The following is a 25,567-nucleotide window of genomic DNA, read 5'->3' as shown; positions in this document are numbered from 1 at the left end:
CTGTGAAGCCGAAAACGGAAGGCATTTATGTGATGTGGTTTTTCATAACTAATCAAAAAAATCTGGCGATGTTAAAAAAACGTATGCAGTTATTTCACAAAGACGGGCCATTTCTATGGTATGTTTTATGACTTATCGGCCACCCTGTTTAAATTTTATTACATTATTGTTTACTTATTACATTATACAAAGAAAACCAGTAACCAGAATTTTGCACTGACATTTTCATTTGTATTTTATAAATAATTCACGAAATGCAGTAAGTTTTTGAATCTTTTAATGGTGACAAGGTGTCTCTCTTAATGCTATTATTATTATATTAGCCTGTTATATTATTATAACATTATATTCAATTTGCGAATTATTGCCAAACATTTAATATAAAAAGGGTATTGAATTGATCCTGATGATGTGCACCATATGCCTTTACTTGAAGGTTAAAGGAGAACATTCCACCACCACCTGAATCGTATTGACGCACTTCTAAAACTATATATTTCTTACTCAAGAGGCTCTTAACATTCATGAAATGCTCTTATGACCAATTTGAAGAGCAATAATCCCAATTTGGATCCCACGACTAGTTAAGTGTCTTCTGAATGCTAGAAAATCGTTCTCCAGGATTCTTATTTATGTGTCTTTATTATTATTGAGTATTAATATATAAAATCAGTTTGGAAACTATTAAAATCAAAATGAATTTCGAAAAACTTAAAATGTCAAAATTGCGTTTGTTTACCAAACTGTTTTCTTTGCGGCCATATTTGTTATTTAAACCACTTAACTGTTAAGTCAGCTGATGGTGAAATATATACATATCAAAGTTGTCCTTGTACCTCCTCCGTAGGTTTTTGAATCTCTTAAAGGTGACAAGCTGTCTCTCTTAATGCTATCCGTCGACAGAAAGAGTCAGTCACTGACTTCTTTCTATCCCTACAGAATTGCATATCAAAATAGAATTTATTTTAGTTCGCTACGCTTAAGTGCAATCGTTAGGTTCATTTTTCCTACTTGATATTTATACGCATATCTAAGTACAACTTTGTATTTAACTTTCCTTCCCCCTTACATTACCTAATTTACCTCCTCTTTCGGCATATGAGATGCCATGAATATTTCCTACATTAGCCTAACGTTATTTTGGATATCCACCTTTTGAAATACGTTTATGAACCTGAAACATTCGGACTAACGATAGTCTGTCCATCATCACATAAAAGGTGGACTGGGGTCTTGTAAATCAAACCGGCACCGAAGACTCAGATGTCTCCTGTTTTGGAAGAAAGGTTTACGTCATCGCCTCAAAATTTCCCAGACTACTTTTCAAAAAGGATGAGGGAGTCAGTGGGAGGAGAGTGATATTTTTGGCTCGGTGAAGAATCTTACATTCTTCTGGCGTGCGCTTCAGTGCTCTGTTAGTCGGGTTAGGTACAGGAGACCACCCTCTCACCCTTACTGTTATCTCCGCATCCAAATATCATGGCCTACCGTGGACCTGCCTATGGACTGAGTGCTCAGATCGCTAATAAGGTAAGAGTTTTTAGTAGAATTTTAATATATCTACATACCATTTTAATAAGCTGTTCGTGATAAATATTAACAGTAACTGAAATGGTATAATATTTCGTGCAGCTCGTGACAACACATTAACTGCTCGTTATTTCAACTAATGACATCGTTTAGAGGAATTTAGAGTAGCAAAAATGCACATAAAAATAACGTAGTTCATCCAGTGTAACTTATAACAACAACCAGCTATCAAGGATAATAATCGACCAATCATAACTGATCAAACGATAGCTTTCTCCTTACGCTTAATGATTTATAGTTCTATATTTTCAACGAAAAAGATAAATGCATACCGTGTTAAAATATAACTACAGCATAAGACTAACCATAAAGTTTCTGTTTGAACACCGCCTTAAATAAATTGAAATCTAATTCTTAATAAACTGTGATCTTCCCATATTTATTTGTCCTATACAATGCCCTATAAAATTAGGAGTTTCGAGTGCAAGCTAATATCTAAATCGATAAAATCTCAAGAATAAAAAAATCACAGATAACTTTAATATTTTTAACAGTTCTGATCTTTCTTCCCGATGAATGGAAGAAAGTCTCTAAGAAACGAATTGGGCTGCATTTAGTTGCTAAATGCAGTAAGTTTTATTATTATTTTTTTTTTTTTAACGAAATGTCATAAAGGTCAAGTTGGGAAGGCGAGCAGCAGATCATATTTCTAATTCCCATTTCGCGCTAGTTCTGAAGTCTCGTACTTAATTAGGACATGCAATAGCGCTCTCTAGTGAGTACGAGTTGCAATTAAAGTAATTTGAAAAAAAAAGTCGTTCAGATTACTTCTACTAGAGTCGATAATGAAATTATATCTTTCGATGGATAAATATATAGTTAAACTTTGTCAAAAGTATATAAAAAAAAAGATTATTAACAGTTGTATTAAAAGTAATCTCATTTAGATCAAAATATGCATTTACTGAAGCAATTTTTTTCTCGTGTATGAAAACTACTGAAAAAGGGAAGAATATGTCTTTTAATTATAATGAAAGATAACCTTGAACTAATATTAGTTCAAAACATTTCATTCACCTTGCTATCAATAACATTTTGCTGAGTTTGTGCTTTCAAATATCTTTTTCTTCATAGCCTTGTTTATGAAATTGCCTTGATGTTTGCATTCTAAACCATAAAAAAAAAAAAAAAAGAAATCATTCGATTTTAGAAATTCTTTATACCTGAACCTAATTTATAGCTGGATAATACGTTGGAGAGCGTGTATATTTATGTTGTCTGCAGAAAGAAATAAAAATTCACGCAGAATGATGTGCGGAGTTGAGTTTCGAAAGATTGATTCAAAAGTTCGTTAGAAACACGCCATAAATATTCTGCTCTATTTAATTCTGGGTCAAATATGCTTTAAAATTAACTCTCTCACCTTCAATACTTTCCAAATACAAGAACTGTATTTTTTTTCCCGGAAATGCCTACTTGAAGGCCATTTAATAATATATTCACTTATCATACATGGTTTTTTTTTTAATACTTTTTGAAGTAAACAAGAATCCAAGATGCTTAGGATTATTAGCTACGTAAAGATAACTCTCTCTCTCGCCTGTTTGAAAATAACTTTAATAGAAGACGTAAAATGTTCAGTTCTACATTACAACCGATATAGATTCAAATAGGCTTAATTAATGAGAACACAGTAAAGATCAAGCACTGTGCACATTGCTAGCCTAGTTGGCAGAATGAATAGCATTTCTGGTCCCCAGTTTCACGCTATGTAGGCCAAATTCAAATCCACGTCCCACAACATATAGTACGAATGTTTGTAACTGTCTTAAGGTAGGAGATGATTTTTATTCTCGATGTGCCCAGCACCATGCCTGGAGGTCTGAAATCGTTTGTAAAAAAAAAGAAAGTACTATGTTTGGTCTCTAGAATAAAGTTTAGAGATTATCTACACACGAAACTAATATATGTTATACACAACTTAGTGCGTTGCAATATTTTGTATCGCTATTTTGATATCTCAAAGAGAGGATAAGTGTTTTAATATTTTAGTATGCTTTTTACTGGATTGATGGTCGAAGCACTATGATTATTCTGAGGGTATATCTAGAATAGCAACCATTTTACAAACTTACAATTCTGTTAGAAAAAAAAAAATCTGACTTGTCTAGCAATAAACAAATCTAATTAAAATTCATTGGCGTTACGATAATGAACTATCTTAAATTAAACATACATTTGAAACAATGCCATACAAAGACTTCTAAAGATATAGCCTTAAATGCATAACGCTTTAGAACTAGATTTTCACACAGGTTTTTAATCTGGTAAAGAAGCATAATTTTCCTCCAACAAATATATATTTATGAGGAAACAGGGATCTCTTATTATCGAAAATTATCAGACTTCGACATGTATTCTCCCCGAAAAAAAAATATTATAGCATTTTTGAGGTTTTTCTTTCATTTTCGTCCACTTCGATCATATGAGAGCATTTTTTGTGTAAATGCAGTATATTAACACGTGCATACAACATTTTGTATCTAAAAGATAATAAAAAAACAATGAAAAGCAATTGCAAAAACATATAAAGATGACATCACTCCAGATCATAGATCACATTAGTTAAATCGACCTAAAAATTAAAAAAAAAAAAAAAAAAAAAAACGGCAGGTGAACCGTATATCGAGTAATTACCATGTGAGAAAACTGTAAAAACACCGAAATTATTTGTTAATATCACTCAAACAATAATGACAAATCACCATCATCAATATCCATGGGTTCGATGTTCAATGGTGTCTGATGAAGTTTTCATTATTTGCTTTCATTTCTTTACATCATTTATCCACTCTCATCTTGGACGTCCATTGTATACCGCACATTATGATCATGTTGCCCAAAATGGTTAAGTTACCATCTGAATATAATAACGACAAACGGTTGCAGAAAAATGGTGAAACCAAAAATGCTTCCCTGATTTATTATGAAAATAATGATCATTTCGTATTTATTATTATTATTAGGCATTATTTTTTGCAATAAATGATTAAACCATGAAGCATTATTTGTACTCCGACAAAAAAAGTTCGTTCAAAAACAAATAGAACATATACCAGCACAGATTTTACCGAGTCTCAATCGTCTGGTATGAAAACTATAGACATTTAATTCAGTTAGTTTATTATTCTTCAAGTTCATATGAGTGGGATTATGGCTGTAGATACGTGTGTTCATGGGGGAAGTTTGTAAGAGGAGAAACCATTGTTACAGGAGAAAAACCCTATTATCTTTATATGAGACTGGCTAACACATTTTCAGTTGACTTATTGTTCAAGTTCTCATCTCATGTCATCAATCGGATTTAAAACCAATTCTTTCCAAGTGATATGAGCAACCGTGCGAAGACTCGATACCTTTAAAAAGTGCCACTTGTTATCATGATTAATGACCATGTGTCATTTTTAGCGTCACTATGTCTCATACTGCCATATTTAGAGTCGCAATGTTTCACATTGCCCCTAAGTTGAACGCTAGCGACTTAGAGAAACACTGACACTCAAAGAATAACCCAAAATGATCTAAAGAATAGCAATTTACAAGCTATATTATCTGAACAGTACTCTATTTTCATGATAATAAAATTTGCATATTATCAGAAACATTGCAAATAAACAGACCATATCATTTATTCACACCTCCTGAGTCAACATTCAGCAGGGATATTAGCCTAATAAAACATGGAGTGCGTAATGAATTCGACACACAAACATCAGCGATTGTAATTTATTCTATCTGTCTGACACAGTAAACTGCAACGGCTGGTTATAGTTAAACACATTTTAGTCTGTCCCAAGGTTGCTCTATATACGCAATACGCGGATGCACTGCATTCTGTATCGAGGACGAGGACATTTTCGAGATTCTATTATTAAACATGAATTGTAAGTTTTTGAATAAACACTTGACCAGCTGTTTTTTTTTTTTTTTTTTTCATCGATCGAAATTCACCTACGTCATCAATGTACAAAATCGTAGTTCAGAAGTTGATACATACTTTTCTACAATACTCAGTTCTTCAGGTTCTAGTGCAATATGAACAGTGATATCAGTCCGTATTGGAACCACTTTTATATAACAATGAATCCCTTATATTTCTTATAGCTTTCAACTTGAAAGATACTAATATCACAGGCTCCTGCCACTAATTAAAGATAAACAATAGTTCGGTTTGAAACTGTCTTATAAGGGTAGTCTTAAAAATGAAGAAACACCGAATCTTCGGAGATTCTTAGTTTGGTATTACGAATTTTGCACTTAAAGGATTGCAAGAGCTCGTGATCGTAACATTGCATATCTAATATTATCTTATTTCAGGCCTTTCAGTAAAAGCAAAAACTAAATATGTTCAGAGAAAATCTTAAGATTTCAATACTTCTTAAAACTTAAAAGTAGATGTGATAATTTCATTTTATTTGTAGTACAACTTTAAAAGAAAGTTGATACCACGGACTTTACTTATTTTTAGGAAATGATTCTTCTTTCTTTAAAAAATCTTTCCTATCAAAACTAATTAGTGTAACAGCATTGATTTTTCTATCCATTTGATGTTTTTAATGTTACCGACTCCCAACCTTGCTTGACTTTAATTAGTTTTCTTGCTTTTCCTCTAACATACCAAACATTAATCTATAATTTAAGCAGTTGTTTGACACCCCGTAAAAACTTCTTCTCACAACCTACGAATCATATCGTTTTTGATATCAGAAAAATGAAACATCAATTATGATAATAACGCCACGCCTATGAGGCAGTAGCTGCAGAAAAAATTAATCTATTCCTTTATGCACGGATTTTTTTACATTGCCAATTTATTTATTGACTAATTGTGTTATGACTATTGAGTTTTGCAGTTCGCTATTTCATCCATTAGCTGACCGTGTCTGTAACTTCTGCATGTGTGTGTGTGGGGGGGGGGGGGGTGAATTGGTAAGTGTAGTAGGGAGAGGAGCTCAGAAAGATATCATGGGTTCTTTTAAACCTTTAAAAGAGCCGAAAGATCATAGTTTGTCGCGAAGTTTGTCACAATAGTGTATTTTACTCTAATGCCTGGTTGGCAGAGTGATGAGAGTACCCGCTCTCTGGCCAACTGGCTGCGGGTTCGAATCCCGCCGTGGGCATGGATGTTTGTGATTGTCGTTATGTGGGAGATTGGCGGCTTAAAAATATATAATTGATAAAAATAGATAAAAAGATATTCTTAGACCACCCACTGTACAAAAGGTACTACAGTTTTACAAATAGTCTTTCGTGGTTAGGGACAACCTAAAAAAAAACTGCCATTGGAGTAACTGTGACAAACTCTGGATGTGCCCTTGGAGATTACGAAGCTTGTTTAACACTCATTAAAGCCTTCGCTGGATCCATCGAAGATCTCTGACCCCCAATCCTATATTAAGGAGTTTTTAGTGTCTGGGATACTTTTGTACTGTTCTTTCAAAGCAAATGCTTTCGGATGCGTATAGATCTACAGCAAGAAATAGGGATCACATTAGTATGTAATCTTAATGTTTGATATAATTTGTAATCCGGTTACTTCTCAGCTGCTCTTCTCACAGAATGGAATTAATGCGAAGATGCTCTGACGTTAGTTCCAGCTTCTGCATCGATATACCATTTGCGTTCTCCTACAGAACTATTCCCAATGGAAAGGGGGGGGGGGGTAAATAAGCAGTAGTAGCAACTGAACTCAAGGCAAGTATTCAGCTTGGTGGAAGCAGGAGGTCAGAAAGTATTCAGAATGTGGCTTAAAGGATAGCAGCAGAGAGAGAGACCAAATAAATGTCAAGATCAACTGCGTTCACTACAGACAGTAAGGAAAATAACTATTTCTTGTGTGTATGTGTGTGCGTGGGTATCAGCCAGCACCGTCGACAAGGTGTAACATAGAGGCATCCTGTCCATAGCGCGGCTTAATAAGGGCGCTCGTTCAGCCATATTGCGGTAAGCGCCGTCGCATTGCTAACAATTCCTGTTAGCGTAGCAAGTAACGGAAAGAAGTTTTTCCAAGCTTTACTGATTAAAAATTATTTGCGAACAGCAATGACCAAAGAAGGATTGGTTGGTCTAGCAACTATATCGATACAGGCGGACATAGTTTATAATTTAAATTTAGAAAAGCGTATAAACAGTTTTATTGTGCGATATCCCCGTAGAGCAAATATTGAATTCATAATATTATGTAATCGTTTTGCATTAATGTTTCTCTTGCGATAAAAACAAAATATAATATCAATTGGAGATTTTCTTATAATCCATCAGGGGCGATATTTAATTGTTTGAATCAGGCGCGATCTAATCTGGCCCTGGTGTCAGCAATTAGTCCTCATCATCGTAGGATACCTGAAAAGTATCAGGAAGTTCAATGGATTTTAGTGCACATTTTGACAAAACTCAATTCTGAAGAGATATTGGAGTTCTCCGTCTCGTGAATTAGATGAGACGTTACCTTAGGATATGGAATCAATTAAAAAAAGAAAGAAAATAAAATATTATTTGGAATTGAAAGAGAAGGGGAAAGAATAAGAAAAATATAGCTGGGTACGTAGATAAAGGGAAGAAATATAGGGACAGAACAGCAACGAAAAAAATCATGCTTGGGGAGTCGGACCAATCCAGAAATCTTACGCCGAGATAGACTCTCTCTCTTAGTACTGAAGGAAAAAAAAAAAAAAGGCAAGTGAATGGATGGGTAATCATCGTTGTAGCCAAACGGATATGAATACCAGTCGCTTCATCATCACGCGTATTAACTGGTTTGTGTAAGCTCTTAGCTGATTTCCCCTATTTTATATACATGCTTGTAATAACGTAATAACGATGCTGACATGTTCGACACTTCTTACTTACATAATCATTATATATTGGCGGCTGGTTGGCCTCTCTTCAACCACCTGGCTATGAGGTCGAATCCCACACCGGTTATGAAATTCATCGAACTTTTACTTTTGCTCTTGAAGTGGCTTAAAAAAAATAAAAAAATAAAAAAAAGCTCTATAGAGCAGCGTTTTCCAAACTTTTCCGATAACAGAAATAATAAATTAATAATAAATTGTTAATTTAGCTGATTTTTATCATTAATTAGTAATTAATTAATCATTAATTAATTATTGATTAATTAAACCTCAATTAAACATAAACATCATTAAATTAATTTGTGCTAATTTTCATTGACATATTCCATTCTGATCACCAAAAATTTATTATATTATTATAAGTACTTACGAGTGAATGCAGACTTTTTCTCCTGTGTGCTGGTAGTTTTCTCCTCCTTTTGTACATCCTGGAGATCGCTTTGTAGGCTGGTGGTGGATGACTCACTATCTGTTGCGTCACAAACACCTTCAATAAGAGATTTCTTAATACCAAAATTAGACAAAGTCCCATGTCTCTTATTTATATTAAAATTTAAATCTGCAGGCCTATTATTTTTAAAAAAATCACGGCACTACGGTTTCGAAACTTTCACCCTACAATAAGAACTTGCGAAGAAAGTATTCAATAATACTAGATTTGAGAACCGGATATAGACTACCTTGATCTTCAATTTTTGTGGAAAAATTTTCTTTATACTTCCTTGCTGACTGGTCACTAACATTTGCAACATAGATGTTATTTCTTTCAGTTTTGAGAACAAATGATACGCCGCCCATTGTTATAATCCGCTTGCAGGCAATTTTTACTATCGGTCCTTAAACAGCAGTATTCCCTTTTTCAAATGTTGAAAGGTTTCGATGTGTGAAAATTAACGATACCGTTAATAGGCGTGCTGGGTCTGAGCTTTTCAACATATTCACGAATATTATTCTCCTCAGAATATTTCCACTATAAAATATTTATTCAAGAAAAATGCTTAGAAAACTAAAATGACAAATTTCAGGAAAACTTCTCGCAGAACACTTAATCACCTTCCGCGGAACACAGTTTGGGAACCCCTGCTCTAGAGCAAGGTATTCGGATTATCTGTGTATACTGAAGACCATTCCACATATTTGCGACCCTAATCTGTCAAAGAAATCTATAATACGAGTATATTTTATATGCCAGAACTTGCTTTTCATTAACCTCACCCCCAACCGGCAAGGACGTCTATAGACGTCCAGCTAAATCTGGATAAGATTCTGTAAAACCTATTGAATAACATGGATAACAGTACAATTCGGTCTCACTATTTATCCACCTAGGCCGGTTTAATTTTAATTAAAATTTTAACTGCGATTTTCTTGATATTTGGCAAAAACTTGGGGGAGTGAAGATGAGTAAAGTATCATTCTTGATTTATCATTCACTTGGTAATGGCATAGTGGGATGGCATAGTGCTTTGCAAGTAAGTAATGTTCACGTTTTTCAACAAATTTCATTAAATCAAATTAAAAGGAAATGAGCAACTTATATATATATATATATATATATATATATATATATATATATATATATATATATATATATATATATATATATATATATATATATATATATATATATATATATATATATATATAAGTTGCCCTCAAATACCAGGTGAGGATGCTGGGAATATTTTTAAAAGGGTTGAGGAAGAGAAAGCAGTGGGAACAGACTTAATTCTATCCTCGTCTCTTCCATGTCCTTCATCTAAAGAGATCATTTCTGAAAATCATGAAAAATGTATGGTGAGCGACAGTTTTTTTTTTTTTTTTTTTTTGCTTTTTACAAGCAGTGTCGGGAGGATAGAATACGTCCTGGTGAGTTGATTAGTGTGCAGATGGTGAATTAGTTCGAGATAAGGTACAGCAGATATTGTGCCTATTAGGCATCTTCTCTACACACCTTCAACGATGGATCTCTAATTCAGGAGGTATTTGTAATAATAATAATCTTTTTTTTTCTTTTTTTTTTTTTACTTTTCTACTAAAACGTATGAATTCAATGAAACGGAAGTTATTTCTTCATTCAGATCGCTGCCAAACGGGATCCAAAGTCAGAAGCAGAAGTGCTAGAATGGATAGAAGAAGTGCTTGGAGAGCGGTTGCCTTCTGTACCTTATGAAGAGGTTCTAAGGGATGGCATAGTGCTTTGCAAGTAAGTAATGTTCACGTTTTTCAACAAATTTCATTAAATCAAATTAAAAGGAAATGAGCGCAAAATTGTAATATATATTATTCTCCCCAGTTTTAATTTAGCTGTTACTTTTAAGGTATTAATGAACTAAGAAACTTTCGCTCATACTGTTTTTATAACCTTTATTAAACTCTGTTATATGATATGTCGAGGTTATTAAAAAAAATCCAGAGATTTTTCAGTCGGTTTCCAAATTAGTCGATCTTTAATACGGGCAAGTCGATTTTCACCTAGAAACTAGGATTTTTAACACAGCAACTCAAGCAAATTGACAACTCGTGCTATTTTGGCCAATAACATATACTCTTTTAGAGTTAGGGATCATTAGACGAAGGTAGTTGTCTGTTGCACTTTCCTCTCCGGAAGCCGATGAAATCACCGATAGTCTTGAGCTTGCTATCAGCGACGGTTGAGGGCAAAGACTGGTGGGCCGTTTTCAGAAATTAGTTGAGATTAAAACGATATCGTCTACTCTCTTTAGAAAATAAAAGACGTTAGAAGGTTTATTTATTTTTTTATTCAGAGCAAACTATGATATCACAGATAATGGGGATTCTACTTAAAAATACTTAAACAAAATAAATCCTTGAAGATATTTTATTTCCAGAACGGAGTAGATGGAACTCTTTATCCCTAATTAACTACTTGAGAAGAAAGTCAACTGCTGAAATTTTGTTATCCTTAGCTGTAAATGTTACTCATTTGCCTGATATCCAAAAATAAAAACCCAACTAACTCGGGAAAAGGACTTAAAAAGTTCTGAAAAAAAAAGAGAGAGAGACCTGTAGTGGCAAACTAGAATCGAACCTGAGCTATAAACGATCTTTCTTCTGGAGGTTGAGCATTATAGAATCAGAAACGTTGCCGCAAGGCTACAGTGGCACATAGATTTCGTGTATTATTCCATATTAATGTTCATTATATATTTAAAACTACCTTCATAAAAAAAAAGTGGCATTGTTCTTATTTCAGACAACGAAAACTGTTACTTTGATAATAGTTAAACTTTTGGTATGTTATTTTTCAATCTAGTTACAAATTCCAAAATGTCCTCTTTATCTTAGCTTGTGCAGCATTTGCAAACAGATATAAACGATCCAAGGACGGCCCATGGGATCGTTTATATCCGAGTTTATATCTGAGCTTCAAATCAGTTCAAAATATTAATTTCCTGGAAGTTAAATGAATATGACGAGATTAAACCTCAGAATTCGCTTTTTGGTTCTTTTACTTAGTAGCTTGTTTCTGTCTGTTATATCTGAAAGGGATGATATACCAGTCGTAGCCCTTGACAACCTAGCAATTACCGTAACTATTGGTATGGTTGACCTCGTTAGACAGAGAACAGTAATAAGGTCATTCTGGAAGCCAGTTGTTTAACACCCTAATTCTCCCACCTACACATCAAACAATCCCTTAGCTAAACTGAATCGTTTCCGACTTCAAAGGTAATGATCATCTCAGAGGATGCCTTATTTTTTAAGAATTCCTGAAACAGTTTTTAATGCAAAGAATATAGAAATTAAGTTTGTATATATTTATACATGTTTATATTTGTTAAAATTATATTTTAACAAATATAAACATGATCTAATAATAACAAATAGGCAATACTCATTCTGATTTTGGGTGTGATTTCTTTTCTACTAAAATAGAATCGAATCGAAAGAAATATTTCAATGCTGATTCCGATTCCAAATTCCTAGAAAAAGGTATTCCTCTAAAAAGAATAAAACAAACAGTGATTTTATGTGATTGTAAGTTTTTTATTCCATGCATTTTATACCCCTGAAGTTTAAAGATCTTATTTACACTAATTTAAGTTATATAACGATAATAATTTACATCTTAATGCCATATTATAATTGTGACAACAGTAATAACGATAATAATAGCAAGAAGAATGAACAAAAAACATTATTTCTTAATTCATCATGAGGAACTTACCGGGCTTCCCAAAACTGCTATTGAAATTTTCTTCCGCTTCCTGCTTTTAAAATCTGTCAATATATCACAAGCCACTTATTTTGGCTGTTGTCCAGAGGAAGTTGAGTAACAGCACCCAGCAGGATCCGACGTAAAGGCGATGTTTACAGGATTCTTCTTAGATAATGATAATGGAGCCAGATGTGTCACTTCAGTTTAAAGGATTGCATAAATGAAAGCAGAAAATAACAAACAGCAGCTGCACCCATTACATTAAGCTACTAATGCGGCTATTTGTAATTGTAAATGGGAGATATATCTGTAAATTAAGAGCACGGTTGTATTTCATTTCGGAAATTAGTTTCCTATTAATGTCGAAATAAACTTCTTTCGTTTCCAAGTATAACAGAATGAAGAAAAAGCATAACATTCGCGTTCGTTGTACATAAAACAAACTTCGGATTAAAATATGTAATAATAATAATAGTAATAAAAGTCTTCAGTGGGAGGACAAGAGGTATTTCATGATTCTAAGGATTGTGTTAAATTATAAGTTCCTTGAAAATATATATTTATTTTTCCCCCCTTTACAGTTGAATAATTTTTATTAGCGTCTTTAATTTACACACCTTAACAATTTTACTTAATTTGGTGTGTCAAGATGACTAAACGTTTAAGTTATTGTTATTTTGGCATTTCTTTATAGAAATGCTTATTAATATAGAAGGAAGGTCTTAAAATATTTGTGTTATAACTACCAGCATCACCGAGTGCAATACCAAGGCCATCCTGGTATTATGCGACGTGTCCTGTTTTTGCTTTTGGCCAAGATAGAATTATTCATCAAGCAGTCCATAATATAAAATGTATGCTGCATGTTTGACATTCTTGCCACTAGTAGCTCACCCAGTTGGGGGTCAAGGGGACCTGCTTCCCCCCCCAAAAAAAAAGAAAAAGGAAAAAAAAAACTAGAAAATTTTAAAAAAATCTATTTCTAATTAAAATTCATTTTTTTTATTTATGTTGTGTTGTGTCTTCTATTTCTATACTACTTATGAATTAGCGGTCACATAAGGTGGGAATACCCTATAGCTCTCGGGAATCACGGCCGCTGTGAACGCAAGGCGAACGAAGTAATGCTCGGACAGACCTAGCGCTACTTCGTTTGCCCGAGCGGGGCCAAAGGAGATCACGGGTATCATATTGGCGATCATTGCAGATGCTCAGTCATAGGTCGTATGCAATGTGTAGTGTGTATTCTCAACTCGGCTAACCAAGATTAAATCCTGAGAGAGCTTGCCACAATATAAAACTTCCTTGTAACTATTATAATAATTTTCTGATTTTGAATTGAGGTTTCCGTAGTGTCAAATGTCTATTATAATGGACAATTCACAATTGACCGGTTAAGTAACCGGGTAAAAAAATATTGTTTAATGATTAAGGGCTAGTTTCGTACATCTTATCGAGTAAATCCTTAGACTGAATGAACTGAATATTTCCAGTCTATTTTAGATGTTATTCGGGTTTTAAGATTGCTACCATGTTTAGGAATTTCTCTCTGAGGTACATTATTGCTTGTTATCTTCTGTTATCATCACTGGATATTGCGTATTCTCTTTCTTCGAGTGTTTAAACAAATTAGTCAAAAAAAAAAAAAAAACCATACTGTATTCAGTATTGCTAAACTGTTTTCAATTTCTCATAAACATTACTAGTTTTAAAAGTAAAAAAAGGCATAAATATTACGTCACAGTTCTCTATTTTTTTCTCTAAAGAGAGAAATTATATTATGTAAAAGTCCACAATCAGTACATACACACTGTTTTGATAATCTGTATATATAACAAAATTTTTTGTGCATGAAGCAAAATAATAATCATAATAAATTGGAGAGAATAGAAGAGTCTGATAGGCATACATTGTGTTTCATTAAGCTTGTATGATATTTTAGGTGCGTGTTTCTTGATCATAGTATGTCATTAGAGCTCTTTTCAGGCTATTGTAGTTTGTAAGGTTTCTGTATTCAAAAGGTAATTTGTTTATCATGTCTGGAATGTAGAGTTTCGCGTGGCCTTTCCGTACTGATTATTGTATTTATATGTGATATAATTAGTAGTCTGAGGTCTTGTTATACGGTATGTATTTCTGACTGTCCTGTAGTTGGCATCGAAATAATGTTGTAGCAAAGCTGCATAGTGACATAAATGTTTTGCTGTCAGTATTTTGTGTTCTGACATTGCAATGTATATAAGGTCGTTATTTTCTCTTTGTTCCCAAAAGGTTAGTTTTATCATTTTGTACTGTAGCGACATTAATCTATTTAATTTGTAGGGTGCACAGAAAGCATACGTTGTTATAGCGTATCTTAGTATATTTTGGCATAGTGCTTTGTATTTTTTAAGCGTATGGGAACTATGTCTTTTAACCTGTAGAGTTTGCCACTTATTGTTCGGAGTTTGTTGTGTAGATGGTTTATGTGGCTATTCCAGTTCATATCTGCATCGAAGTAAATTCAAAGGTATCGTATTGTTTCAATCTGAGTGATTTTAGTGGTTTCGCTGTTCTGTGTGCTTTTTATGTTGGAGAGTGGATGTTAGATGGTAATATATTTGTTATCAACTGGTCGCGTCAGTGGATTTCTGAATAGCATCAATTTTGTCTTTTCTGAGTTTAGGTGTATGGAGTTTTTCGTGAGCCAGTCTATGATCAGATTTATATCATGTTGCATATTTGTTTGGGCTATGCTTGCGTTATTGTGGATGGATTATATATATTGCTGTATCGTCTGCGTATTGGAATATCTTACCTTTGAGTGGTAGCTGATTAATATGTGCGTGTAAATGTTGAATAGAGTTGGGGAGAGTACAGCTCCCTGTGGTACTCCAGAGGTTACTGGTAGCTCTCTGCTTCGGTTTGACCCGATACGTGTGATATGTTTTCTATTTTGAAGGTAGTTTCTAAACCACCTGTGAAGAGGCACGTCTATTCCAACATGCCTCAGCTTTTATAACAAGGTTTGATGTGTGAGTGTATCGAATGATTTAGTTAGATCAATAAAGACTACCATGGCAATTTTGTTTTTGTCTAAGGCGGTATTAATTACGTCTGTAAAGTCTTCCAAGAGAGATGTTGTTCCCTTATTTTTCTGAAAACCATATTGTGTTTTGGGGATAATATGAAAGATCTCAGTGTATGCTGTGAGTTTCTTCAGTATGATCCGCTCCATAATTTGATTGATAATTGGTAATGTTGCTATGGGTCTGTAATTGCTGATTAAATTTCTTTTTCCATGTTTGTATATGAGTGTGATTATAGCAGTCTTTAGCATACTTGGTATCTGTCCTGTTTTAAATATTTTATTTATTAATTTTAGTAGGATAGGACTTAAACTAGTTGCATGTTGCTTTATATCTTTAGGTCTGATACGATCAATTCCTGGGCCTTTTTGGTTTGATTTGATGAATTGCAGAGAGAAATTCTGCTTCTTTTATAGTTGGGAACCATAAATAATAATAATAATAATAATTTTAATTGAATTTCATACAAATTTTCCTCTTTCTGTATAATGTGTTAATAATAGTTACCATAGAAGATAATTTATAGTTTGCAATTGAATAAGATTACATTTTTAACAGCATTTATAGTACAACAATATGATATATTTTACAATTTTTGTTTTTAATATATTTTAGCTCTGTAACTACAGCACTTCAATGTAATACATAATTTTTTTTCTTTCTGTTGATCTCGGTTGAGATGTAATGCCTCAGATTGCATCCTCGAAGCTTTTTAATAAGCTTATCTGAGGATGACACTGGTTAGTTATTTTCTATTGATTTGATTGCTGTGTTGGAAGTAGGCTGATGTTTGAGAGGTCGAATGAATGATCTGAAAGGTCTGATCAAAGTGAAATTACGGATATATTCTGGTGTTATTACATCTGTCTTGATGGTTCACATTCATTTTTGTTGAGGTTTTCTTTTTGAACTAATTAGGAGGGTTTTGTTTTCACTGTGGCAGTCTTTCTATGTCTTCTGAGCTTTTGATGTGTATCGGCTTTGAAGTTTGTGACTTCCTCAAGGATATCTTGGTATCTCTGATCCACAAAAATTTTTTTTTGCTGTTGTTGTTTTTGCTTTTCTTGCTTGGTACAACAGATTCTGGTTGAATAGTGTTAAATATTCGGATAGGAAAATTGGTGTATTGTCTTGCAGTGCATTAAAGTCTTTGGCAACTGGTTTTTTCTGCCTGCTGGCTTTTATGAGATTGTCTCTTGTGGACCTGTAAGACGAACTATGACTGGTGCAAGTCGTGGCAAGCCTTGTTTTTTGTTCTTCCTAGGAATCCGATTTACGGTCTGAATGTCGTTGGGCTGTAGGGGGGGGATATCAATTGCATGGCCTAATTTTAAAATTACGTCTCTGAGGTTTTCTATAGATGCAGTTTCAGGAAGACCGTTTATGACAGGTCTTTTTTATGTTGCTGCTGATTTAAACGTTCGTATTTTAGATTTAGGAATCAAGTTTTTGACGGAGTGCGTATGTCTCTTTCACCAAATTGAAATTTCAATTTGGTGAGAGAGACATCCGCAAAATTTGGTGAAATTGAAATTTCACCAAATTTCACCATGTTGCTTGTCAGTTAGTGCGTTAATGCTGATTTTTAATGTCGTTTAACGTTTGCAACGCTTCTATCACTGCTACATTATTGTTTGACCAAATCTTCATATTCTTTAGATTTTTTTTGTTATTTGTTCGTTCTGTTTGTCAAAGAGTTCTTGAACAAGATCTACTAAGCTGGCTTTTATAGTATCTAGACCGTTTTCTATTAATATATTTATGGAGTTCAAATTATACGACTCACCTGTATTTTTTATCTGTTCAGTTATCGTCTGATTTTACCTCCGGTATAATCGGCTGCGCTGTAGGTGGCTGCCTTAGGTGCGTTTCTTTGTTCTCCCTGCAGAGTAGGCACTTCCATTCCTCGCGTGTTGCATTGGATTTACGTTGCCAGGTTGTTTCTGAAAGGTCGGAACATTTTAAGCGTAGAATCCTACTGTATTTCGTACAGGTTATATGATGATGATGATAATAATAATAATAATAATAATAATAATAATAATAATAATAATAATAATAATAATAATAATAATAATAATAATAATAATAATCTCTCAGATAAATTACATACATATGATTATTACAGATATTTCTTTGCATGTTTACATATTATGTATAAAATAACAATTTTTCTATTTTCATCGTACAGAGTATTTACAAATTTACAATTAATGAATATTACACTTGAAGCTCTGTACTTTATACCGCACGCAGTTTAAGGCACATTATTTCTTTTCAGCATTTCTTATTTGAATACAAATTCATATACTTTTTTTTGGTTTGTTTTATATCTGTATCTTCATTATTATTGTATACTGTACTGACTGTTTTGTAACATAATTTGCAGTCTTTGATTATGAGGATTACGTGTGAGTGAGTGAGGCATTTAATCCCACCTACTTCGAAGCTTAGGTTAGCTTTTATGAAGAGAATAATAATAATAATAATTTTTTAATAATAATAATAATAATTCTGAATATAGAAAATTATCTAAACAAGAATTAAGGGATTCTCCTTGAGAAAATGGATTATAATAAAACAAAATTTTAAAAGACTTCTTTATTTTACATGTAAAATAATACGATGATAATAATAATAGCAATAATAATAATAATAATAATAATAATAATAATAGAGAACTCATTGAATTGTTTTCTTCATTGTTTATATTCTGATAATAAACTGAATATTAACAAATGTGCTCACTGTTTCAACAGACTCATGAATAAGTTGCTGCCTGGAATCATTTCGAAGATCAACACTTCCGGAGGACAGTTCAAAATGATGGAAAACCTGAATAAGTTTCAGGAGGCTACAAAACGTTTCGGAGTGCGGGAAATGGACATCTTTCAGACAGTTGACCTCTGGGAAAGGCGAAACATTCCTCAGGTCACACAGTGTATTTTTGCACTGGGTAGATCCGTAAGTATATGTATTTCTACTTGTTACGGTAGAACTATGCATTAACAGCATATACAGTTTTATCAGGTGAAGTCTATAACTTATTAAGTGAAATGTACGTAGCCATTTATCCGAATAGCTACGTATGTTTTATGTAAATATAAATTATCATCAATTGCAAGTTAAATCTATTTTTTGTACCATTATATGAATTTCGTAAATCTTTTACTTATAAATCCTGTTTTCAATGGAAGAAATCTCAATCATCTGCGTTTTACAGATAATATCGTTCTTTTAGCAAAAAATAAAGAAACTCAGGAAATGCTAAATGACCTATACATAAAAAACAGATAAAAAGGTTTAAAAATTAACACAGTTAAAATAAATATGATGTCAAATTCAGATCGAAAAAACCCAAAATTAGAAGATAATTCTAATGAAATTGTGGATGACTATATTTACCTCAGACAATTATTTATTTTAATGAAAAGATGGATAAAGAAATAAACAGAAGGATCGCACAAAAAAACAATGCGTTTGGATGTATAAAGATTATTTATGAGAAGATTTGCCTGCATGTTTAAAAAGATGTTTAATATGTGTTCACTTATGGAAGTGGGATGGACAGTGACTAAAAAAAATAAAAGAAAGACAGGTTGCATGTGGCCAAAAGAAGCTTGGAGGAAATGCTTCGCACAACAGCAAAATCATCTCTCTAATAGAATGAGAGAGAGAGAGAGAGAGAGAGAGAGATGAGTGGAGTACAATGAAGTATTGTAAAACGTGTAAATGGAAATGGACTGGCTATATTAGCATATTAACAGACAAAAGATCGACAAAAGTAAGCACTGATGGATAAGAGAAGGAAAAATAGCCAAAAAACAAGATGAAGAGGTGAGCTATAACGATTTGGCATGGATACGGACATTGGTTAAACAGAGAAATAACTGGAAAGTTAATGGGGGAGACATTCAGTGGCAAATGGAAATGGACTAGAGAAGAAGAAGAAGAAGAATCACTATTAGCGTTATTATCTCAGATAAATATATATATATATATATTTAACTGCACATTACAAAACTGACTCACGAATTTTATTTGCTTTCTTTATATTCTCAAACACCTTTTTATTCTCCAAAGGGATTGAGTGGAGAGTATTTTTAAAACTAATTTTTTGAAATCGTGGTCTCCTACCGGCATACACTATTAACTGTCACAGAAAGCTGAGCTCATGATTACAATAAAAATTATAGTTTCCGGAAGACAAACATTACGGGTTTTAATGTTGTTTTTTTCTCTTTTTCACCTGAAACTCCCATTAAAAGAGACCACACAAAAAAAATTTCTTTCCGTCACCAAGCAAAATCGAACTTACAACGATCTTTCTTCTGGCAGGCAATCTAGTATTGTGATTACAAGAAATATTGCTATAATGCTACGTAGGCGAATGAACTTTTTTTTTCTGTGAAGTCTTTGTTCTGTTATGTTCTATTCTATTTAGTTCATGAATGAAATTTATTTTATATAGAATAAATCTGTAAACAACTAAAATTATCTGTTTCATTTATACGTGAACTGAAGCTGTGCCATTAAAAATGTAACTACTTTTAGCATTGTTTCTGACCTCAATAGCATAACACAGAAATGACTAATTAATAGAATATAGAGTATCCACATATTTTTATCCATTTTATTATTCATTTCCTTCCAATAGAAAGGCAATGAACAATAAAATGTATTCATCTAAACTTGAATCCAGAAAAAAAAGATCCAAATAATCGATGATCAATTGTGTATATGATATATTTGAATCAAATAAGAAAAATTCACGCTGAAAAATCTGTGAGTAATAACACAAAGTTTTAGTGTGATAATTTTTCTTAATTACAATCACACGAGCTATTAGACTGATTTAAATTAGCAAGTTCATCCTTTTCAAATATCTAAGATTAATATTTTAATATTAATCTTAGATATTTGAAATCAGAGAAAAATATTATTTGTGTTCTTACGACTTGCATTTGTCATCTGATGGGTGGAGGAATTTAGCGAGAAGTTGATACTATTTCTTTGCATCCAAATTCTCAGTATCTGGAATAGCAACTGCGAGGCACCTCTGAAATCTTTCATCGTCGAATTGGTTTGTAAACTTCCTGTTGACAACTTTCGACTTTGAAAAGAACTGCGCACAAAGCTATGTTGCTTCTGGAAAGGTTTGCCCTCTAAAACTTGTCATCTCGCTATCATCGGATACTTATCACAACATAAATAATTTATGAAAGTCAAGAAGATCAACATTGTGAAACTGATTTCTATGGCACGAATGGTGTTGTAAATGTATAATCGACACTTCAAGTTCTGGTGGCAGTTGTGCTAACCTTAAATGCTGTTAAAAATAAAATGAAAGTGGTCTCATACTTATTCCTGAAACAAGAGTTGCATTCTTAGAAAAATCTGAACTCCTTCGTATTTCTGAAGGTTAACTCATTCGGAAATGGGAAGATTTTGTTCCTAACACAAAACAGATAAACCAATGAAATGAACTTTAACGGTTAGTATATAGTCGGCTGTGATTGGCTAATTCTTTCCACAGAATCCTAAACAATAACCATAGCAACAACAGACGAAAACAAATAAATTTCGGTTTAGATAAATATTTTGTTGATTTGTTCCTTGAAATGTAATTCTCTTTTCGAGTATTTTGCAATATCAATACAAAATACAAAATCTCACATACTACCATGACGGTAAGCGGAATAGAAGGACGTTTTTTTTTTGTTTTTTTTTGTATCCAGGAACAATTTCCGACATTAAATTATAGACATTTATTCACCTTTAAACTATCGATCAACGAATTATACATTTCTTGTTGCTAAATGCTTGTAAAATATCAATTGTACATACACGTTATACGTCTCAGTTTGGCTAGCACCATGTTGTCGATTCCATAAAACCTAATACTATTCTCTATTTTCGACTTTATAAATATGCATAATTCTACTTTAAAAAAACTTAATTTTTATTTTGAATCTTTCTTAAATATTAATATGCTTAATATTTTTAGAGCATAGCTTTTATAGGCTTGATTTTATAGTAAACTTTATTGTTCTGCATATAAATAATTGTTATATGTTATTCAATCAATCAGATTTTCCATTTCATTAAAATTCAAAATTCTGGATTGTTATAATATGATTTTTTTTTAATATAAACAAAATTACTGCTAGTCCTGTGTCTTCTTCATATCCTTTACTTAGGAAGCAATTTACGTGAAACTAAAACGTATTTCTGCTTTTCGTTAGTCGTCTGTGCTTGATTTCGGACTTTGCATTCCTCAAGGGCGCCACCTAGTTTGAGAAATGGTCTTAAACTATGAAATCAGAAATGAATAAATAAAATATATAACGTTATTGAAAAAAAAGTATATAAGAAAAAATGTTTTAGTTTCATTACTGAAAATTTAAAACTCATCATCTTTAAATATTTAATATATTTAAATGAGTATTAAATATTTAAATAACTATTAAACATTTAAATAAATATTAAATATTTAAATAATTAATAAACATTTAAATAAGTATTAAATATTTGAACATTTAGTGTTACTAATTTTATCATTATTCTTTCTAGTGTTACTTACATCCCGAATTTCGAGGCCCCTTTCTCGGCCCTAAACCGGCCGAGGAGAACAAACGCCACTTTTCAGCAGAGCAGTTGCGGGCAGGAGAAGGTATCATTCACTTGCAGTACGGTACCAACAAAGGCGCCAATGCCAGCGGCCTCAACTTCGGTAATACGCGTCATATGTAATATGATCCTACCTCATCGTCCTTCATCCCAACCCAGCTCGCCACTGCCGCCTCCGACTATCACGAACGATTTCTTCTTCAACAACGATGCTGAAATTTTGGTTGATTTATTTGTAAAAAACAAAACAAAACAAAAAAACTTTGTTAGTTTATGTATGTTACTGGTCGATGTAACTGTAAACGAATAGCTCAGGCATTAAACTTTATATGGAGGTCCTGTAAATCCTCTGTTATTCTCTACACACAAGTTTCTAATATTGCAGACTGTTGTTCTATATATTTTCATGCAAACGTTGTAAGATTTCAAGTTTCTACAGCATTAAAACTCGACCCCGTGGCAGGAGAGAGAGAGAGAGAGAGAGAGAGAGAGAGAGAGAGAGAGTGGGGGTAAATATAAAATGGCATTACGTAAAAATTCTGCTTTAAAATTTTCGTTTTTTTTTTTTTTTTTTTTTGAATTACGAACTGCCGCCTAGTACATTTAAAAATTAATTTAAAAAAAATTCAAAAACCACTATTGTATTGAAAACAAGCAGAATCCACTTATTAATTTATCTTATAATTTAAAAATATAGTAGTGTTAATTTTTGTGCCCATAGCGAAATACTAGATAATTTCTTTAAAAATAATAAATAATATACATTAATATGTAAAATAAAATAAAAAAATGTATTTTTTGCTGTAAACGTCTCCATAGCTCTCTAGTCTTGGCGAGAGGAATCTTATATGGATTTTTTTAACTGAAGGTAAGTTAAGCGATCTCACATGAGGTAGCTGGTTTTTGTTTCTTCCGAAACTAGTTTTTCATCCCTCATATAGTCCAATCAGGCATGAAAAACACTAGCAATTTACCGAAAAAAAAAGACTATTTGGTGGTTGGCAGTAGATGGCGTTGGTGTTGATGGTAATAGTAATGTCGATGAGCACTTGGATTCTTTGGAGATGTCACTTAATAATAATAATAATAATAATAATAATAATAATAATAATAATAATAATAATAATAATAATAATAATAATAATAAATGGTTCCCCTATTTCACCTGACCATATCTTACCATTCTTCTGTTTAGAAAATACTGAGTGTTGATGTTATTACTGACGTTACCAAAATCGAAATTGGAAATTTTAAAAGTACAGTATAACTTCATGTATTTAGCATTTCTTGTGAGTATGGGTGTGCGCACACCCACATATCCCAACTATCCTCTCAGAATTTATGAAACTGCATACGGCGGCACGGTACTGATCCCTGGAAAAAAAATTGCCACTCCTCAGAAACTATTAAAATTCAAATATTGAACGTTAGCTGTCAGTCAAGTTATATATATAAAAAAAATAAAATAAAATAAAACTAACACGAGAGAGAGAGAGAGAGATGTGTTACTGTTGTTTATTCAAGTTTCATAACATAGTAGATACACGAACAGAAAATACGTACTTAGTTCAGATCTGTTACCTAATTGATATAAAGTACCATTTAAAATATCAGATATTTTTAATGGTATTGCAAAACTACTTATTTGATTCGCAAACTGCATGCATATATATACAAACATACATGTATACATGATGGACTGTGAAATATCTAGTAGGAGAATAGCGTTAGAACCATATTGCTCAAAAAAAAAAAAAGTCTACAAAGGGCATCGTAGCATATTTTAAAAATTGGACATATTGTCGCAAACGGACGAAATTCAATTGTTAACTTATTTAATTTCCAATTTTAATCTTCACGTGATGCATCTCATTAATAATCATCCACTGGATACTGCACCAACGGGGAAAGTTTGGCAATTTGGACTTAGGTGCTGAAATAGTGTTCTGCGAGGGCCGAATGCAAAAAGCTGCAGAAACTTAGGGCCTTACATTACAAAGGCCTTTTCCACAGTTTAGATAATCTAAAATTTACTTAGTAGAGGATCTCTTAAAAGTCATAGCTTAGGGACCACAACTAGCTTAAATCTAGCCCTGTGTTCTGCATTAGTTTGAACCAGATAAAACCTTGGTACAATACGATGAAGTGTCATTTCAGTTACGGGAGTTACTCCGTTAAACAAGGCCCCTCCGCTGTTTATATATATTTGTTGAAGTAAATCACATTAAGCAACAGGGGTAGACTTATTATTAGTGTCAACTAATGCAAATTTCTGACATGTACAGATTAATAACGAAAGTGATTTACTACGTAGTATGCGTCTCATTTGTCCTAGTAATTTTCTCACTAATTATAATACATGCAATTTTATTCTATTTCAATACTTGCATACAATAATTCTTCAAAAGTGGTCTTATTGAGTCTAAATGTTATTGAAATCATATTAGTATAAGTTTCTTTATTGGTAGTTTTATTCCTCATTAAGCAATGGTGATAGATTAAGAGATTCTATGACTTTTTTTTCATCTTTAAATAATGTACGTAGGCTGTTCAATAAGTTATAAGACTATATTTATACAGAAAACAGATTACCTTTAATCGTCATCATTTACATGGTCTTTTTCGAAGTTACTACTGTGAGACGCGATGCATTTGTCCCAACGTTGCGTCCACTTCTTAAACACATGTGAGAGTCTGTTTTTTGAGAGTTCTTTCAAAACCGCCTCCGCATCTTTTACACATGCTTTGTTGCTTTCGAAATGGCGGCCTCTTAGTGGTTTCTTGAGCTGAGGAAACAGCCAGAAATCGCACGGTGCGAGATCAGGACTGTATGGAGGGTGTGGTAGGATATTTATGTTGTTCTTCTGAAAAACGTCCACTACACAACCAGCAATATGTGGCCTTGCATTATCGTGGTGCAATAAAAAGCCATTCTTCAGCAATGGACGCTTCCTTTTGATGTGCTGTACCATAGTCCGTAAAACGTCCACATAGTATGAGCCGTTTATAGTATTCCCGGGTTCTACAGAGTGTTGGTAAACAATGCCTTTGTAGTCAAAAAACATTATGGTCATAACTTTACCAGCCGATTTTACAGTTTTTGCTTTCTTGGGGGTAGGCGAAGACGGATGCTTCCATTCACTGCTTTGTTGTTTCATTGTAGGGTCATAGTGATACAACCAAGCTTCATCTGCTGTAATGATGCGTTTTAAGAAGTTGTCGCCTTCTTGTTCCTGTCTTTC

General features: G+C 33.0%; 1 protein-coding gene across 1 annotated transcript; it reads left to right on the top strand.

Annotated features, from left to right (window-relative positions):
• Positions 1–1,370: 1,370 nt before the first annotated feature.
• Positions 1,371–22,670, top strand: LOC150096214 (muscle-specific protein 20-like). Its single transcript, XM_090409519.1, has 4 exons — positions 1,371–1,530; positions 10,526–10,650; positions 18,455–18,659; positions 22,269–22,670. The coding sequence occupies exons 1-4, from the start codon at positions 1,480–1,482 to the stop codon at positions 22,446–22,448; spliced, it is 561 nt and encodes a 186-aa protein (XP_090265645.1). The 5' UTR covers positions 1,371–1,479; the 3' UTR covers positions 22,449–22,670.
• Positions 22,671–25,567: the final 2,897 nt, after the last annotated feature.

This window comes from Typopeltis vanoorti, chromosome 19 (genome assembly GCF_054136105.1).
Source record: "Typopeltis vanoorti isolate ZY-2024b chromosome 19, IOZ_Tvanoo_1.0, whole genome shotgun sequence".
In the NCBI taxonomy this organism is placed as follows: Eukaryota; Metazoa; Arthropoda; class Arachnida; order Uropygi; family Thelyphonidae; genus Typopeltis; species Typopeltis vanoorti.
The sequence above is the reverse complement of the archived record's forward strand: the minus strand, read 5'-3'. Positions and strand labels throughout refer to the sequence as shown.

Excerpts from the sequence above, each read along its gene's own strand:
- LOC150096214 (XM_090409519.1), top strand. The coding sequence starts at position 1,480 with ATGGCCTACCGTGGACCTGCCTATGGACTGAGTGCTCAGATCGCTAAT. Across the intron at positions 10,651-18,454 it reads GATGGCATAGTGCTTTGCAA|ACTCATGAATAAGTTGCTGC; the intron begins GTAAGTAATGTT and ends CTGTTTCAACAG. Across the intron at positions 18,660-22,268 it reads TTTTTGCACTGGGTAGATCC|TGTTACTTACATCCCGAATT; the intron begins GTAAGTATATGT and ends TATTCTTTCTAG.